General features: G+C 41.0%; 1 protein-coding gene across 6 annotated transcripts in view; it reads left to right on the plus strand.

The window, feature by feature from the left end:
• The window catches only part of FEZ2 (fasciculation and elongation protein zeta 2), a 47,856-nt gene that overhangs the window by 17,788 nt on the left and 10,872 nt on the right, over nt 1–19,196 (plus strand). For 2 of the 6 annotated variants that reach the window (XM_061624702.1, XM_061624696.1), the window contains exons 6-9: nt 3,170–3,250; nt 7,371–7,446; nt 17,033–17,098; nt 18,052–18,186. In XM_061624702.1, the coding sequence (XP_061480686.1) occupies nt 3,170–3,250; nt 7,371–7,446; nt 17,033–17,098; nt 18,052–18,186 (358 nt within the window). The remainder of the gene's footprint in view (nt 1–3,169; nt 3,251–7,370; nt 7,447–17,032; nt 17,099–18,051; nt 18,187–19,196) is intronic. The other 4 variants (XM_061624697.1, XM_061624698.1, XM_061624699.1 and 1 more) reach the window with 3 other exon arrangements.

Below are 19,196 nucleotides of genomic sequence, written 5' to 3' on the forward strand. Positions count from 1 at the left end.
TCCCGTTGTACTACAGGAAAAAGCAACTGAAATATAGCATAATGTAAACCCCAGTTGTCTTAACTAGGATTCTGGTAACACACAATTTAAGCCATCACACCACTGAATTGCATTTCAAAACTGAAAGGCAGTTCTTTATTCATGATGTTTATTTTGCTTATGAGAGCAACGTGTAAAGTTAATTTTTAAAAAAGCTAAAGAAATGCATCTCTCATAAATTGGGAACACCAAAACACACCCCTTCAGACTGCAGTTAGTTCAGGCACTTAGAATACTGTTATTTGGAATAGCAGAAATTATTTTTATTAAAGGATTATTGATCCTATTTCCAGGTGGGAGTCTATTCCAGATGAATGATTAAGGGAAATGATGTACTTGTCTTTGTGGTACCACACAAAGTGTGGTATACTGTTTGAGCATAAACTTTGAATTTAAGGTAGGCAATTCAAAGTGTTTGCCCAGGAGAGCATATCTGGTCCTGGGCCTCCAAGTCTTTTTGCTGGCCACAGGAGAGACTTAAGGCATAATGGGATTGGTTGATAGATTGGTCTCTGACAAAGCATTGTAAGGTCTTGGTAACTTACAGAGTTCCAAGACTGCTAGATCCTCTGCAAAGAGGACATAATAACTTCAAGGATGGAGTTACAAGGTTCATGGAGCTGCTGCTGAAAACGGCTGCCTCATGTTGCTTCCTCTGCTCAAAACATCTCAAACAGTACAGCTTACTAAAGTACAGTGATGTTACATGGTATGATTTCAGTAGCTGTCATTGTGAACCAGGGTGAAGAAATGCACATCTTAATGCAACTGATGTTAACAAGCCTACTCATATCCCTGATCATACATTAAACCTTGGGCCCCAACTTGTGGTGCCTCACAGAAAAGTTGTGCTGTACTCTTACTAGGGAGAGCTAGCAAGAACAACTGATTTAGGGTCATGACTCAAAATAAATGCATTGAGGAGTAAAATAGCAATGTGCCTTGAATTGCCATTATGAAATATTTACAGAGAATACAGGTTAGTTTAAGTGACACTTGTTTACAGGCTTCACAAACCTGGAATCAGATTATACTTTACTTGTTTCTTTGATGGTGCTAGGGATAAATGGATAAGATCACTGTTGCTGTATAAGGAATGTGGCACCAGGAATTGGACAGAACATAGTAAAGGCCTAGACACACCAGTGGCAGGGCTGGCACCAGAGGGCGGCCAGGTTGGGCCCTGACCGGGGGCCACTGCAGCCCAGAGGGGCCCCTGAAGGGCCCCTCCTTAGGGTGGGAGGTGATGCTTCTGTTCCATGATTTGCAGCAGCAGTGGCTTCAGACCCTGCTGCGGATCAAGGAGAGGAAGCACCCAGACACCCCCCACATAAAGATAGTGTGGGCTTCAATAAGCCTCTGTTGCTATGAATGTCGTGTGTGCTGCGTGCACATGCCTGCCATCAACTAAGATGGTGGCAGGGGCATTAACAGTAACAGGAGAGGTAGGTGGGACATGCTGGTGGGTGCCACAGACCTGGGGTAGGCTGGTGCCCAAGGGCCCAGTCATACATGGCACTGGCCCTGACCAGTGGAAACCTAAATGCAAATGGAAGGGTTTGGGTCATGCAAGGGTAGAAAGGACAAGAAGATCTGGGAAACAGAAGAGAGAGAAAGAAACAGAAGGTTTAAACAGGTGGTTTCCTGAGTTTCAGCATGGCCTGAGAGTTTGAAATCATGGTGGAACTCAGGAAGGGTTCCAAAAATAGCACAGCAATTCAGAGAAAAGAACATGCAGCTTAGTGTTCCTTAGTGTTCCCCGAATAATGTGAGGGCGGAAAACACAGAGAGGAGGCCAAGGAACAGAGTAGAGGAGGCAAAGAGGTGAGCTAGCTTGGGTGGAGCAACCTGTTCTGAAGAGCTTAATGTAGGTCAGTTAGCAGCCAGAGCAGGATGAATGACGTGGTCTCCTACCTAAAGTGAGGGGTTAGTCAAGACAAAAGGAGAACTAGGTTGAGACTGATACTAGAGGAGAGAGGCAAAGATGAGTAAGCTAAACAACTAGAGATATGGTAGAAGCTTCCTGCCAGGATGAATGGGGGAGCCTTGGGTACTGAATGTAAAAGACTGGCCTTGATGCTGAATATAAAACAACAGGGTGCCAATGGAGTCCTGGTACAAAACAAAGGTCCTGCCCTTAAAAGATATGAACGCTGGTTGATTGGTATACTGGTAGGGCAGTGCCAGTTTGAAAGGAGGCTTTTCTTCTCACCAAGGCTAATAAATGGGCAAATAGAGGTGCATGCTCAAGTGCACTCTCCAGTTGGTAGATGGCAAATAGATTAAATATGGAGTTAACCATTTACAAATGTTGGTATGTCTTGCCCCTCCCAAACACTGATGGTAAACTTGCATTTGTGTCCCATTAATGAGGATAATTGGTGTTTTGCTTCCTCTGTTGTGCTTGTCAAAGCCTATACTTTGCATAGCCATCTGTGCATTAAAGCTAAATAAGCCAAGGAGTTAAGAAACATGTTTGGGGTGCCAGCCAGAAAACGCATCTGGGCAATATGAAGATACTGTGTAACCTGTACTATAAACTTCTCAGGAACAGTCCTGTGTTTTTTGTAATGTATAATTTTGCCCAGAGATGAGAGAGTGCAAGTATGTAAAAGGTCCATGCAGCAACATGCTAAATGTTTGGTATCTGTGTGTGTGCATTGTGGTATGTTCTTAAATATGGTTTTCCATGTCAAAAGATGATGATTCACAAAACAGAAATCTCTGTGGTATTCAGTACTAGTCCTACTCAGAGTTGACCCATTGACATTAATAGCGATGACTAGCTTAGGTTCATTAATTTCAGTGGGTCTACTGTGAGTAGGACTTAGTTGAATACAACCGTGTTTTGGGACAGCATCTGACATAATTTATACAGAACATACTTTGCTATTAGGCCTGTGTTTGTACAACTGCACTGGTGGTCCCATTTCTAAATTCTATAGGAGTTTGTTTTTGCTAAAGTAAGTCTTTCTCTGCTTAAACGGCAGTTGCATTGATTCATTTCTAACAGCTTGTCTCTATCATTTACCTTGCTTGCATCCTCAGTAAGTCCTAACTAATAGCCTTTAAATTTTTCTGTTCTCCCCCTACCCTTTTCCCCCCTCTGCCACATTCTTGCTCCCTATAGCGGTTCAGCATGGAAGGGATCTCAAATGTCATTCAGAATGGCTTCCGTCAAACGTTTGGAAACTCAGGTGGAGAAAAACAGGTGCTGGGCTGTCCTCTGACTCTTTTTTACTTGTGCTATCCTTTCTGTCTTTGTATAAATCAAGGTCTTAAAAAGTTGGCAGCTGTAGCATTTTCAGACTTCAAGTAATCACAATTGGTGGGGAGGGGCATTAGCATGCTTGCTCATATCTTCTCTGCCTTCAAGACTATGATTTGTTTGCAAAGATTTTCTTTCCTCAGTAGTTAAGGAGCAGACAAGCCTTGATAAGTACAAAAAAATGTGGTAAATGAACAATTTATCCCTAGGGTTCATTTAACCTCTCAAAATAAAATATAGGCATCAGCATAATACATACTTGGAATGAACTGCATGCATAAGAAAGCAGCCAGTGGAAAGCCATATTGGTTTAAATACTTCAGTCCAAGAAGGTAGAAATGCACAAAGTTGGTATATAGTAAATGTCTAGCATCTTCCAAAGTGTTACAAGCCTATTTGTTACGGATTCTAAAACTTCGTGTATTTCCTTGGACAGTTTTTATTTTTATTTTAAGCAAACATCTCTGTAATGCATAGTTCAAAGGGGGATGTGAAATGCAGTAAATATTTCAATACATTTTTCTACAAATGATTGCTGCTTATTATATTTGATATCCGAATGCCAGATTGCTAGATTGTAACATATTCTTGAACAAGTATGTATGCAGAGTTGTCATTAAAAACAGTCACTGTATAGTATTGGCACAAATGACCTGTCAGTACTAAGTCCGTGATTTTGGTTGGCTTTTATGATCAGGTGTGTTTGTTTTAGATCAGGCCCACAGCTAGTGTAGCTGTGCAAATGTTCATATAGATCAAATGGTTTAAAAGACAAAAAAAGTATTTTTTTTTTAGCTAGATGCACTCTCATTTTTAAAATCTGAGATAGAACATGTACTATCTTTGCATACCTATAAGCTTTAATATAAGTAACAAAAACAATACTGGGCTAGATGATATAAGATAACTTCCTATGTACGTATTTCATAGTTGGGGTTATGTTTGTAATGATATTGAAGTCATTGGACAGCTTCTCTTTGCTGTTAGCAATACAGAGTGAATGTTGGACTAAGCAGTTATATCAAACAGTTGTTTACATACTAGGAGTTGGAGTGGATAAAATCTAACTATGTCCAAACCCAGCACCAGCACCAGGGACCCTTGGCAGTGGTGGTGGCACTACCACCGCTGCCAGGGGCTTAAATAGGCTCAGCCGCATCAGCAGATCAACATGCTGTGTGCGCACTCCTGCCATCACCCAAAATGGGTGTGTGTGTTGATGCCCCTGCTGCCATCTGGGGTGATGGCAAGCATGCAAGTGCAGTGTGTTGACACAGCACCATAGTGCTGCAGGAAGTTGCACGGCCAGCCTTTGCTGCCAGCGGCGGGGGGTGTTGCCTGGGAGGGTGGCTGCCACTCTACGATATGTGTCAGCATCAGTTGTGGGGCGCATGTTCCACAACCCAATGCTAGCACAAATTGGGAGATACACCCACCCAGCCCCAGCAGCAGGGGTCTTCTCAGTGACAGGGGCCCTCTGTCAGTGCTCAGCCTGGTCACCCACTGGCGCCAGGCCTGTCCAGCCCTCATCCTGAAGAGTGGCTGGGGACATTAAGGGGTTGGGGACTCTAAATCTTTGTTGGTCCCTAGAGAATTTTGAAGCTAAGATAGCATATGACTTGCACTTGACTCAGTCCAGAAGAGCCCCATGGAACTGAAAAGATTGGGCTGGGATCTTCTGGACTGCAGTGTATGTTGTTCCCGGTGGAACCCATTACATTTACTACCTGGCAGTGGTTCCTTGTTAGTCACTGCACTAACCCCATCAATTTACACATGATGCTCCTGCAGATATAGAGACCTTTGCTCAGATTGGTGCATGCAAATTCAGCCCATTAGTTGAAATAAATGACAGTCTTATTGGCAGAGAACTCTGGGTGCATCAACCCACCATGTGCTACTAATCAATCTCTACTAGAGCCAAATGTGTATCAAATTTTGGTAGGGAAAGCATTTTGAAAGGAGGACTCCCATTGCACAAGCAGAAGTTGCTCTGTTCACGCAATTATTTTGTTGAATACCGCCCTTCAACATTAGTACAGCCTTTCCCAACTAGTGGGCCACCAGATGTTGTTGGACCACAACTCCCATCAGCCTCAGCCAGCATTGCCAATGGTCAGGAAAGATGGGAATTGCGGTCCAACAGCTTCTGGTGGCCCACTAGTTGGGAAAGGCTGTTCTAGTAGTTTGTTGTAAAGGATATATACTGTACACATTAATTTAACATTGCCTTTATAATTTGCTGAATAATTGTTTTATTAGTTTGATAGTCCTCCACCTCAAGTTAAAAGATGCTAAAATGTGAATTTATTTGGAATCTTAAATCACATGGTGCTTCTTCCCAGGGTAAGGTGTCCTGCCTCAGGTCACACTTACAGAGAAGTAAGACTAATTGAACATAGTAGGACTTGCATCTAAATAATTTGTAAAGGATTATGCTGTTCGTTATATTTTTATAGTGGGGAGGGTACTCTGTGTATATTACCATAAAGTAACAAGTCCATTGATTTCAGTAGGTCTGCTCTGACTAACATTAGGTGCTGCCCAATGTGTTTATGCCATGATTTATGTCCCTATTCTCCAAACAGCATGTCATCCTAATCCCATATTTCAGCTAGAAGCCATTGGTATAGTGAACAATACAGTTCTCATCGGGCTTGTTGTGTAGTCCATCATTAATACAATATCAGAGTGATAATCACCCACAAAATTGCTATAATCATGAGAAAGCCAGACTTGGGGAAACACCTTTAGATTAAAAATAAAATTTAAGCAAATAGCTGTGTGGCAATAATAAAACAGACCACAAAACTGAAAAACTGAAACAAGAATGTAAATTCACTGTAAATTTTAAAACTTTAAAAGCAGCTTGCTTCTTTAGCAGTGCAAGCAGCTGGAATGGAAAGGAGTATCTTGTTGCAGAGGTGCCTTTCCAAGCAAAAAGGCACCAAACCTTTGTGTTCCCCAAGCAAAGGCAAAGAAGTGTTGCTGGATACGGTTAGGCTACTCAGTTTCCCAGACCATTATAGTGCCACTGAGTAAGCTTGCTTGCAATTGTGAAGGGAAAGCTAGGAAATGAGCTTTCCTGGCAGCTGCTGGGGAACTGGGCCTGGCAGAGTGTGATTTCACTAGTCCTAACATACCTAGAGATGTGAAGGCCCGGGAAAAAAACAGACAAATGGGGTAAGGAGGGCAATTTCCCTCCCCCCCTTTTTCCTTATTTTTCCAGTTTAAAAAAACAACAGGAAAAACATTTTCCCCGGGATTTTTATGGGCCTTCACATCTCTAAACATACATGTGTGTATTTTTTGTTCAACATCTTGCTCAGTTGGTTGCATTGACCCATTTCATAATGCATGCAGAAAACTGTTCCATGGAGTCACTCCAATGTAGAAAGATTTATGTATGGCATGCATGATGTAAAGATTCAGCAGAGTATTCCTGAACTCTTCTTTATAATTGGCATTTAAAAGATCTGTAGATTTACATTTGACTGTACAGATTATCAATTGTAAAAATACAATGTGTGCAGCATCCCATTATAACTTCCTTGTGCAGAAAATATCTAAAAAAAGTAGTGATTAGGAACAGTTTGGCTAAATGCAATGAGTAGTATCCTGCTGTATCTACTGGTATAAGGAATCTGCCAGCTGAATGAGGGAGGGAAAACATTTATGGCATTTTGTCCCCACCAAATCTGCTTTGGAGGGTCCCCCAACCCTCCAGAGCATATTTAGTGTATGTGTTTGTGCAGGTGGCTGCAGGGGTAGGGAGAATCACCAAAACCTGACTCCTTGTTCTGCTAACAGATTTCCATCAGAGGATGGACACCCTTGCATGCCACCCTATACACAACAGTATTCTTCAAATTAACATCAGTTTTGACACACTCTGAGGGACATCATCTTGCTTTCTAAAATATATTTGAACTGGATTCAGTGTGTTTTGATTTGTTAGAATTTTACAGATGTGGTTTGTACATAATGACATATGTTTATGGTACAACTGTATGCTGGCAGCTGTGACCAAGATTACTGATGCTATATTGCATTCACTTGACAGTACCTGACAACAGTTATTCCTTATGAGAAGAAAAGCGGACCTCCATCAGTTGAAGATCTCCAGACATTAACAAAAAGTAAGTATATAATCATGACTACTTGCAGAAGTCAAATGCTAGGTAATTTTCAGAGATGTCCAGAAGATTCAGTAGGGTCACATTTCTCCCAGTGTATCTTCAGAGCAAATTTTGTTCTAAAATCTGAAATAAGTCAATAGTGCCTAACAGCAATCATATGCTTCTTTGCATTATCCAGTAACTACCTATAACACATAGATGAAGTGCAGTTTTAAAAAATTATACCCTCCCTGCCTTTTCCAATGAAATCAGTGTTATGCCATGGCTTATATGTGCATTGGTGGAACTAACGTCTGTTGTTTAGTTTTAAACAGCCAGAAGGGTCAAGTACGTAATGTGATCAGCCAAACTTCTCCAAGCTCTTTGTTCGCATCCTAAGGTAGCAGTAATAAACTTCCAAGCAAACTGTTGTGATAAACATAAACCATCTTGTATGGTTTTCTTGAAACATGTCTTCTCTAGCACTTTTTATGTATACTCAGCAAGAGTCACAGCCGTAATTATGATGCACTGACTTGGGTATCCTTTCACCATTCATAACACTCCAGGGGAAGCACTGTATAAAGAGTCAATGGTGTTGTTTTCTACCAGCTAGCTGCAACTTGATCCCTGACTCAGTAACAGACTTCCTGACTCTCCTTGCTAACACCATTGTGTGGCAGACCTCAAACCATTTATTTAGAGCACTAGATTCTCTCAGCTGATGAAGTACAAATATCATTTCAGTACATAGTAAATGTTGTAGAGTTGTTATATGACATTTATGCACACTCTCAAATATTATGAAGCTTGGGGTGTGCCCTTCATAAAAGTTGCACATTTTTCACTCCTCCGCATAGTGAGCTTTTAATTGTATTTTTTTTTCTTTTTGTAACTCAGTCTGAGAGAAATTCAGGCCAGCTGATGTGGATAGTTTGGCAACATTTCAGTTGTAAACTTCCTTCCTGAAATAGAAATGTGTCTTCCCTGTACATTTTTGTATAAAGAGCCTCTTAGGAAATGTCTTGGTAATGCATATTTTTATTCATTCATCTATTTATTTTATTAATTGCTTCCCATGAGGCATCCTGAAGCGATTTAAAATATGATGCATATATAAAATAGTTAAAGCAATTGCATATATATAAAAACAATTTTAGAAACCATTGTAAATATAAAAACAGTTTAAAGCAACAGCACATACATAAATTCAGTCCCGACACAGATACCAAATGGGATAAAGATTTTTAGAAGGCTTGTTCAAAGAGAAACAACTTTAGCAGGCACTGGAAAGACAATAGAGAAGGTGTCTGTCTGGTGTGCAATGAAAGAATTCATTTTTGGCAATTTTCATAATCAAATGATCACTCTCCCTATTTGTAAATAATCCAAATACTGGAAACAGCATTCTTTTTGCCAATATTGAACGCTAAATACTTTCGTCTGAACAGAGTGTATAGTTTCTTTTAACATAGTAACTGTGCTTCGATTCAGAGAATTAAAGTTTTTGAATTCAAAAAATATTCTCAAAAGCTCATGCTGGGCAAGTTTTTTGAAACTTGCAAATTCTTAAGCACATTTTTTGCATTCTCCAAATCACACAACTGCTTCTGACTCTTTGAGCAGTTTCCCAAGTACAGCTTGCTTTTTTGAAAATTATTAGGCACTTGCCTACTCAAGTTCTTACTGTATTTGCAGTGGAATAAGTGTTCCATAGGTATGAATTAAAACCCTGTAGGCCTGAATGCTTTTCACATTCCAAGAGTTCTTTCTTGAAAGTCAGTTGCAGTTATTTCAAGAAATCAAAGTGGATAATGACTAGTTTTGTAGAAGGATCTTAGGCAGAAACTTTCTGGCATGCATATAATCTTTGTTTTTCTTTATGAAACTAGTAAAGGATTAATTACAAGTATTCTGGGGGGTTTTCAACTGAGGTTTCTAGAAACTGACAAAGATTGTGTTTGAATTCAACACATTGAGTTTTATATTTCAGTATGAAGAAACATGTCCAAAATGTTCCATATAGATAGCTTTTGTTCTAGGGTATATTCTCTTCTCTCCCTCTGCTCAGTCAAAAATCCAGGTGTGGCTTTGCTGAACTTTGCTGGCTCCGATTCAGAGTGATTTTCACAGTACCACCTTGCTCTTGGAATGCAATATCCAAACATGGAACTTGTTCATTGTCTCTGCAGGGGAATTTATGCAGTGCAATGAAACACTGAAATCATAAAAAAAGGTATTGTAGAAATCTGAAAAATGGGAAGTAGTAAAATTTTCCTCACCACTTAGCAGGACAACACAAGTGACAAGGTTACCAAATGATGACCAGCATCTATAGTTTGTAAGTCTGCGATGGGCAGGGGTTGCCTTGAACTTTATTGAATCACTTCTGTTTTGAAAGTATTTTAGAAATAATTGTGGTGGTTGGAGGAGGAGCAGCCATGAAGTGAACTACTACTTGCTGTCCACAAAACACAATGCTGTAGTCTCCTGCTTGTGGTACAGTAGCTACACACACCTGCAGGACAGGTAGTTTCCACTCCTTTTCAAAATTAGGGCAGCCAGAGGCTGTGCCTATGGTACACAGCAAAAGGACTGCTTGGATGTAAGCCTGAGAAGTAAGACCTTGATCTTGCTGTTTAAACAAACCACTTTCATAATGAGAACCAGAGGGAAGAATTAGTTTCAACTTTAAGGACACTAACTATCAAGTAAATCCCATTGAACTCAATAAGCATGCAAATGATCAGACCTGCCCTCCTCCTTCCCTCTCCCTCCAGACTGCTCCCCTCCCCCTCCTGCCTGCTCCCTTCCTCCTCCTCCCCTATCCTGCCCTTCCTCCTCCTCCCTCCCCATCCACCCATGGTCAGTTTCACCTATCCTAAGCATGATTTCACAGGAGTAAATCCCATTGAACACAATAAGCATGCAAATGAGCAATCCATTCTAAGCAAACTTGCACAGGCTCGCATTTCTTTCCTCCTAGATTAAAAAGCAGAGAAATTCACTAATAGGCAAAAAAAAACCCATCTTGAAGTTTTAGAACTTACCTATAGTCAGCAGATATTTCTATCAAACTTAAAAAATAGGGAAATTGGGCAGCTATAGTAAAATCAGCTAAATTGGGTAGCACCAGGGGAGCAGGAGACCCGACCTCCTCTCTGAGATATTGTGCTGCCCTACAAATTTGTAAAAATGCAAACACAATTTGGGTTGGTCTTTCACAGTCCAATCTACTTCCTGTGTAGCTTGGATGAATTTGGTAACGTGCCTCTAAGGATATGGTGAGTGGTCACAACACCTGCAGTCGTCCCAAATAACAGAAACAAGACATGTGCTGTGTTGGTCTTGTTTTAGCAGTGAGGAAGCAGCAATATAAAGACAATAGATATAGTGCAGATAGTCGCTTTAAATATGTTTGATTTACTTTGCAGTTTTAGTGAAGTTTCCTATAGTAAATCATTTTCTTTTGCTATGTGAAGTACAGCAACACTTTGCAAAATTTACACTACAAAAACTCCAAAAACAATTGTGGAATAATGGTACTGACTATTCTGCAGAATAGTTTCCAGTGGATATGAGGAGTGTCTCAGTTTGCACAAGATAAAACAGTGGCAGGTTTCTAGCAAATTTCTAGGTGTGCTGTATGTTTTTAATTGACGATGCCCACCTTTCCTTAAGTGGAGTGGTTTAAGCACAGCAGGCTGAATACATGCATCTTGGGCAGGCCAAGTTTATTTTTTCCAACAGCTAGAGTCATTGCTTAAGTAGTAACATATTGTAATCAGTCTGATTTTAATCAAACTGCAGTTTCAGATTCAACTGTTAATGCACCCAAAATAGAAATAGAGCATAACCTCCAGTTTGAAACACAAAAGGCTATCTTCACCATCATATGATATGGACCAATAAAAAGGCTTTGAAATTAATAAAAATTAAGTTGACACAGATGTCTAGGATGAATAATGAGGGAAATATAATGTTCTAGGTTGGATTCTATGTAGAAACAGTAGTAACACAGGAAAGAAGCAAAGTAAGAAGAACACGAACAAACATACAAAAATGTAATTCACTATCTTTGGATATGGTAGGCATTACCACCACTCACCATACGCTCAGAGGCACATGTTGCCAAATCTTTGCAAGCTACACAGGAAGTGGACTGTGAAAGACCAATCCAAATTGTGTTTGTATTTTTACCAATTTGTAGGGCAATACAATACCTCAGAGAGGAGGTCTACTCTCCTGGTGCATTCACTATAGCTGCCCAATTTCCCTGCTTTTTAAAGCTTGATAGAAATATCTGTTGGCTATAGGTACGTTCTTAAACCACAAGGTTTTTTTGCCTGTTGGTAAATTTTTCTTTTTACTCTTTAGATTTTTTTATTCTGGAATGTGATCAAAGCAATAGCATGGAATAGAACCGGGTATACTGAGAGATTAAATCAGCAGAATCAGGAACAAAAGTGTTAAAAGACACATTAACAAAGTTTAACATACTAAACAGAGATAACAAGTAAGACACTTATGTTTAAGAAAAAGAGAACCATTGAATGAACTGAAGGTGGGGGGGGGTAGGGGGAAAAGTTATTTATCTTGTTCTAGTACTCTTTCTTCCTCCAGGGCTTGCCTGCCTAGTTTCTGTATTGTGTTCATGCTCAAACTTAATTTGGTTTAGACCCCTCCAGACATCCTACTATCAGGGTAGTCACATGTGATCCTACTTTCAATACTGTTTGTGCCTTTTGGGGCAGTCACACTGTTTCATTTCTTGTCAGTGCATATCCCATATCATCTTGCTAAAATCCCATAATTTTTTATATCACAAATGTTCTGATTTATATTTCTCCTGTTTTTGTTGTGCTACAGCCCCTCCACACAGCAATAATGGCCCCATCTGAACTACACATTTAAAGCAGTATTATGCCACTTTAAACTGTCATGCCGTCCCCCAAGGAATCCTCGGAGCTGTAGTTTGTTTAGGGTGCTGAGAGTGTTAGGAGACCCCTATTCTCCACATTTCTCAGGGAGGTTTAACAATCAATCCCCTTCCCAGGCAACTCTGAAAATTGTAGCTTTATGAGGGGGTCGGGCTGCTCACCACTCTCAGCACCTTCAACAAACTACAGCTCCCAGGGTTCTTTGGGGAAACCAGTCTGTGGATTCCAGTTGGTTGGCTGCTATTTTAAAAGTGTTGTGATATAATCGTTTTATGTTTTCAATAGCATTGTATGCTGCTCTGAGAATCTCTGGCAGAGAAGCTCCATCCAAATGTAATTTAAACATAAATACATTTAATTCATACTTGTTTCCAGCACAATAAACAAATCCTCTCTGGCTGTGATGAAGTACTTTTTGGCCTTTCTAGATTTCAGATATTCAATTAACAAACATGTTTTTATCAAAGCTGTCAGTTATTAGATGCAGACTTAACAAAAGATTTTCAGTCAGTCTTCCAGGTCCCCCTATTCAATGGTAGTTTTTGGAGATTGACATCAGTTAGTACTATATTAATTTCCTGTTCCCTGATATTGCGTCATTGCCTGTCCTTCTCCGCTGAGCATTTCAGGGATTTTTTTTTGGGGGGGGGGAGGTGAGAGTGGAAAAGAGGAATATACAGTGGGTACATCTATCTCACCTTTTTGTAATACCCTCTTTGCAACTTTTCCCCTTTCACTCAGCAGTGTATGATTATGATACTTTTGTTGGCTTACTAGGCCTTACTACCAATGTGTTTTTTCATCAAGTCTGAAAAAATGTTTCATGAAGTTTGGGAAAAGGAGAAGCAGCCTTATCTGCTGTGCCTGGCCTGAGAGAGAGCAGACATTCAAGGCCAGACAGTAGTTGTCATGGTAACGGGAGATAACAGCTGGGAAAGTTGTAACAGCCTGCTGTTAGTTCTTCCTTCTTCTGTGTGTGTCTTTGAAGCAAGCAGTTCTATCCTTGAAGGGGGGGGGAGAATTCTACTTGTATCTATCCTCTTAAGCCTTTGGCCATAATGTCTTAGTAAAGACTCTTAAAACTTTCTCAAGCCTCTGTGAAGTTTCTTGCTCATCTTAACTCCAAAGTAACGTGTTGTTTCACGCAACAACGCTCACACATCAACAGGGTTATGGGCCCAGATCCACAGCACGTTACACAGGAGTAAGTGGCTGGTCTGAACGGCAGACGGAGTTCCAGAGAGGGTAGCTTGATTGATTGTGCCAGACAGAGGTGAGCAGGATGGCTGCTGTTAACATGTCTGGAGGCTTGCCAATGGAACGACTTAATGAAAAGAATTATGGAAGCTGGAGGCCAAGGATGCGTGCTTTGCTGGTAAAAGAGGATTTATGGGAAGCTATTGAAGGTACACCCCCTGCACCCCTTACAGCGGCCTGGACTCGGAACGATGAGAGGACGCAGGCTTTTATTACTCTGGCTCTATCCGACTCTCAACTGCTACACGTGAGAGATGTTACAAACGCCAAACAGATGTGGGACCGGTTGGAAGGCATTCATGTGCAACAGACCGTGGGATCTAAATTGTGTTTGGCACGGAAGCTGTACCAGCTGCGCTTTACGGGTGAGTGCGACATGAGTGAGCATCTCACGGAATTCAGACGCCTATTTGCTGAGTTGCAGGATCGAGGCATGGAACACTCTGTCCTTCAGAAGACCTATCTGATCCTGGCTTCACTCGATGGGACTTGGAATAATTTTGTCATGGGAATTGAAGCCATGCCCGATGGGGGGCTGAATGTAGCTTTTATTGAAGAGAAGCTGACCCAGGAATGGCAGCGGAGACAGGAGGCGAAAAGTGCCGTGCCGAAGGAGACAGCCGGATGCAAGCAGGATTTCAAGCAGGAGCAGCAGCGGCTAAAGGCTTGTTATGTTTGCGGAGCTCCTGGGCATCTTCAGCGGGACTGTGCAGTCAAGCGCAACTCCAGGGACGGAGGCTGGAAGACGCATAGCAGCAGTGTGAACTTTGTTTGTAAACAGAAGTCTCAAGATTTAGGACCTGTTGACTGGATTCTTGACAGTGGGGCGAGCCATATATTAATCAAAGACAGGAGTTTGTTTTACACGTCTACAGATGAGCAGGACTTTGTGCAACTAGCGGATGGATCACGGAAAAATGTGGAAGCCCGAGGACTGGTGAGATTTGATAAACTTGGAATACTGTCAGATTGTTTGTTTGTACCAGAACTGTCTCATAACATATTGTCTGTGAGAAAACTGACTAGTTGTGGATTTTCAGTGTTGTTTGACAGAGACAAATGTTATGTAATGAGGGGAGATCAAGCGTGCATGCAGGGAAGCCTGAATGATTCTCAGTTTGTAATAAAGAGCAGTCAAGCAGGGTGTGCTGTGTTAAACGCTGAGGCACAGACACATCAAGGCTGCGTCCATGAATGGCATCAGAGGCTGGGGCATGCAAACTTTGACACGATAAAGAAAACCCCAATGCATAGTGAAAACATGCGTTTGAAAGATTGTGGACAGTTAATATTGGATTGTGATGCTTGCCATAAAGCGAAAATGACAATTGCACCAATAAATCGGGAGACTGAGAGAACCACAACAGCTCCCTATCAGCTAGTTCATGTTGATTTATCAGGGCCAATAAACACTTCACGAGGAGGTGCGAAATTCTTTATGGTAATCGTAGATGATTTTTCTAGATACACTAATCTTTATTTGCTCAAGCATAAAAGTGAAGCTGAGCAGAAGCTGAAACTGTTCATTAAGAGAATCGAAACTCAACATGGCACCATGGTGGGAGCTATACACTCAGACCAGGGAGAGGAATTCACGAGTAAAGCATTGCATGAAGTGCTGGCAAGTAAGAAAATAGCACTTAAACCTTCTAACGGGACTGCAGAGATAAAAAACAGGGTGCTTCAGGAAGCAATGAGAGCCATGTTAATGGATTCCAGTTTAGGGAATTCTTTCTGGGGAGAGGCAATTTTGTATGCGAATTACATTCATAACAGGGTGTTACATACTGCCATTGGAATGTCACCTTATGAGAAACTCACTGGGAGAAAACCGAAATTACAACACATTCAGAAATTCGGGGCACGTTGCTGGGTACACATTCCACAGGGAAAAAGAAGAGGCAAACTTGCACCCAGAGCACAACAAGGGTTTGTTTTGGGATTTCAGAATGCATATTTCAGAGTTTGGTTACCCGAAACACAGCAATTAATTCTGAGCAGAAGCATTAAAGTTGCAGAAAAGCCTTGGGATCAAAGGCAAACAGTCATTCTTACAGGATCAGCTGACACACAAGCACAAACACAAGCACAAACATTCAAACCAAACCTTGACATAAAAGTGGAAGGCACACAAATTCCTCTCAGGGATGCGTTAAATGAACTCATTTGTGGGAAACGTAGAAATAAGAAACGCAAGGTTGAAGAAATGGAATTTCCTGATCAAGCTGTGCCAAGTACCAGCTCAGATGGGGGGCTGAGAGAGCAGAAGCTCTAGTTCCTTTGAGACCCTCTACAAGAGCAAACATTGGCAAACCGCCTGAAAGATTTACTGTGGGGGTAATTACCAGCCCAGGTATGCATAAACAGGTTGAGATGGATCCAGAGACACTATATTTGACCTGTGTTCAGCCGAAATTTGATTGAATAAAGTTATGAAATGTACTGAGATGTTCTGAAATGTACTGAAATGTAAACTGGATCTGTATGATGCATTATCTTTGTATTGTAGAAATGTGTTATTGTTATTGTTGTAATGAATTTACAGACATGATGAAAGGGGGAAATGTTGGCTTACTAGGCCTTACTACCAATGTGTTTTTTCATCAAGTCTGAAAAATGTTTCATGAAGTTTGGGAAAAGGAGAAGCAGCCTTATCTGCTGTGCCTGGCCTGAGAGAGAGCAGACATTCAAGGCCAGACAGTAGTTGTCATGGTAACGGGAGATAACAGCTGGGAAAGTTGTAACAGCCTGCTGTTAGTTCTTCCTTCTTCTGTGTGTGTCTTTGAAGCAAGCAGTTCTATCCTTGAAGGGGGGGGGGAGAATTCTACTTGTATCTATCCTCTTAAGCCTTTGGCCATAATGTCTTAGTAAAGACTCTTAAAACTTTCTCAAGCCTCTGTGAAGTTTCTTGCTCATCTTAACTCCAAAGTAACGTGTTGTTTCACGCAACAACGCTCACACATCAACAACTTTACCTCATCTTTGTGGTCCCCTTAGCTATGGCATCTCTTAGCATTCAAACCTCTTAGTAGTTATCATGGAAAACTTACTATATTATTAGAGATTAGTAGAATGGTTCACATTTTGGGGGTGGCATACATTCTATCACTGCTATGGCCATTCAGTATTTTTATCCATAGATGGCTTGGATGAAAAGGAAAAAATGATGTGCCCAATAACCTTCAGTATAAAAATGTACATGCACTGCCTTCAAGTCGATTCCGTTTTCATGAGGCTGAGAGGCAGTGACTGGCCCAAGGTCACCCAGTGAGCTTCATGGCTGTGTGGGGATTTGAACCCTGGTCTCCCAGGTCATAGTCCAGCACCTTAACCACTATGATTGCTCTAAATAACATGTTTATATTGACTAAGCTTTTACTTCTTCCACTGATCATCTCCACATTTTACAGTTCTTCATGCCATGAAAGAAGACAGTGAGAAAGTGCCAAGCTTATTAACAGACTACATTTTGAAGGGTGAGTGCACCTATTGCCAGTCATGCATCAGTATTTTTTTTAAAGTTAATTTCTGGAGTATGAAATTGTTACTTTAAACATTTCAAGAGTTTTAAAATATGTATCCAGGCTTTGGGCCAATTGTTTTACGAAGCTTTTACACTGCTAGTTTTAACTGCAGTCTGCAATATGTTGTAGTGTTTTTAAATTGTTTTTATGTAATTTTAATTATTGTGAACTGCCCTGGGCTGCCTTCAGAGAGGAAGGGTTGGTTATAAACTTGACATAATAAGCACACACTCTGATGGCTTCATGAATTAGCACTGCTTTTTCTTTTTTTTTGACACTTAAGAACATAAGTGCCATGCTAGATCAGGCCAAGACTCATCTAGGCGAGCATTCTGTTCTCTTAGTGGCCTGCCTAGGAAGCGCACAAGCAGGACTTCAATGCAAGAGTGCTCTGCCTACTTTTGATTTCCAGCAGCTGATATTCAGAGGCATGCTGCCTCCAACAGTGGAGGTAGAACATAGACATCTAATCCTCCATGAATTTATCTAATCTTTTACTGCCTCTCAGGACAGCAAATTCCATAGTTTAACATGTAGTTTCATTGCATGGCCCCAAGTTCTACTATTATGAGAGAAAAACACCTTCTGTCTATCTACTTTCTCCACACCATGCACAATTTTATACCCTTCTGCTGTGTGCCCCCCCCCCGGTTCACCTTTTCTCTAAACTACTGTAACCTTTTCTCATAGCGGAGTTGCTTGATCCCCTTGATAATTTTGGTTGCCCTTTTCTGAGCCTTTTCCCAGCTCTAAAATGTCCTTTTTGAGGTGAGGTGGCCAGAACTGTACACATTGTTCCAAACACAGTCACACCATAGATTTGTATAATTGCATTATTATATTGGCAGTTTTATTTTCAGTTCCTTTCATAATGATTCCTACCATGGCATTTGCCTTTTTCACAGCTGCTGTACACTGGGTCGATATCTTCATCAAGCTATCCACTACAATCCTAAGGTCTCATTCTTGGTCAGTTACTGCCAGTACAAACCCCTTGAGCATATATATGAACTTAGGTGTTGTATTCAGCATAGCACTAAGTAAGTAGTTCTGTCAGCACAAGGATTTCTGCTTATGCCATGGAAATATAAATCTGTTCTAGGGGTTCCCCCAGTGGTGGCTGGTGGCTCCATGTCAATGGGGCAGTGGAATCAGCTCCGGGCTTTAGTCTGAAGTTTCAAGGAGCCATCCAAAGTGCTGAAGCAGATTTCTGGAGCAGATTTTGGGAGGGCTCATGGAGGAAGGAAAAGAGGAAAAAGTTCCATTGCACTAGCAGTAATCCTTGGACTAATGAGACAAGGATTTATTTATTTTTGCCCCAATGTGCATCACTCTACACTTGGTTACTGCCCATTCACCCAGTTTGGATACATCCTTTTGAAGTTGTTCACAATCCCCTTTTGTTTTAACCAAAGTGAACAATTAGGTTTCATCAGCAGACTTGGCTACTTCATTGTTGACTCCAACTCTAAGTCAATTATGAATTAAAAAGCACAGGCCCCAATACTGGTCCTTGGCGGTCTCCCATTTTCTACATCCCTTCAGTGGGAGAACTGTCCATTTATTCCTCCTCTCTGCTTCCTGTGTTTTAACCAGTTTCTGATCCATAAGAGGACCTTTCCTCTTATTCCACGATTGCTAAGCTGACTGGGGAGTCTTTGGTGAGGTACTTTTATCAAAAGTTTTTACACAATGTCAGCTGGATCACTTCTATCTATATCCTTGTTTACACTCTCAAAGAACTTTGATAGGTTAGACAGGATTTACCCTTGCAGAAGTTACTATTGGTTCTGTTTCAGTAAGACTTTTCTTCCATATGCTTTGTAATTCTGTCTTTAACAGTGCTTTGCACCAGTTTTCTTGGAAAAGATGTTAAGCTGACCACCTGTAATTTTGAGGATCCCTCTTTAAAAATGGTGTTACATTGGCCACTTGCCAGTCTTCAGAGTAGGTGTTTATTTTCAGTTGACAGAAATGGATTGTAAAAGCAGAGAACCAGGGTTAAATTATACCTCTGTCTGTAGGTCATAATAGAAAATAGAGGTGAGGA

This window comes from Rhineura floridana, chromosome 4, assembly GCF_030035675.1.
Source record: "Rhineura floridana isolate rRhiFlo1 chromosome 4, rRhiFlo1.hap2, whole genome shotgun sequence".
Classification (NCBI taxonomy): domain Eukaryota; kingdom Metazoa; phylum Chordata; class Lepidosauria; order Squamata; family Rhineuridae; genus Rhineura; species Rhineura floridana.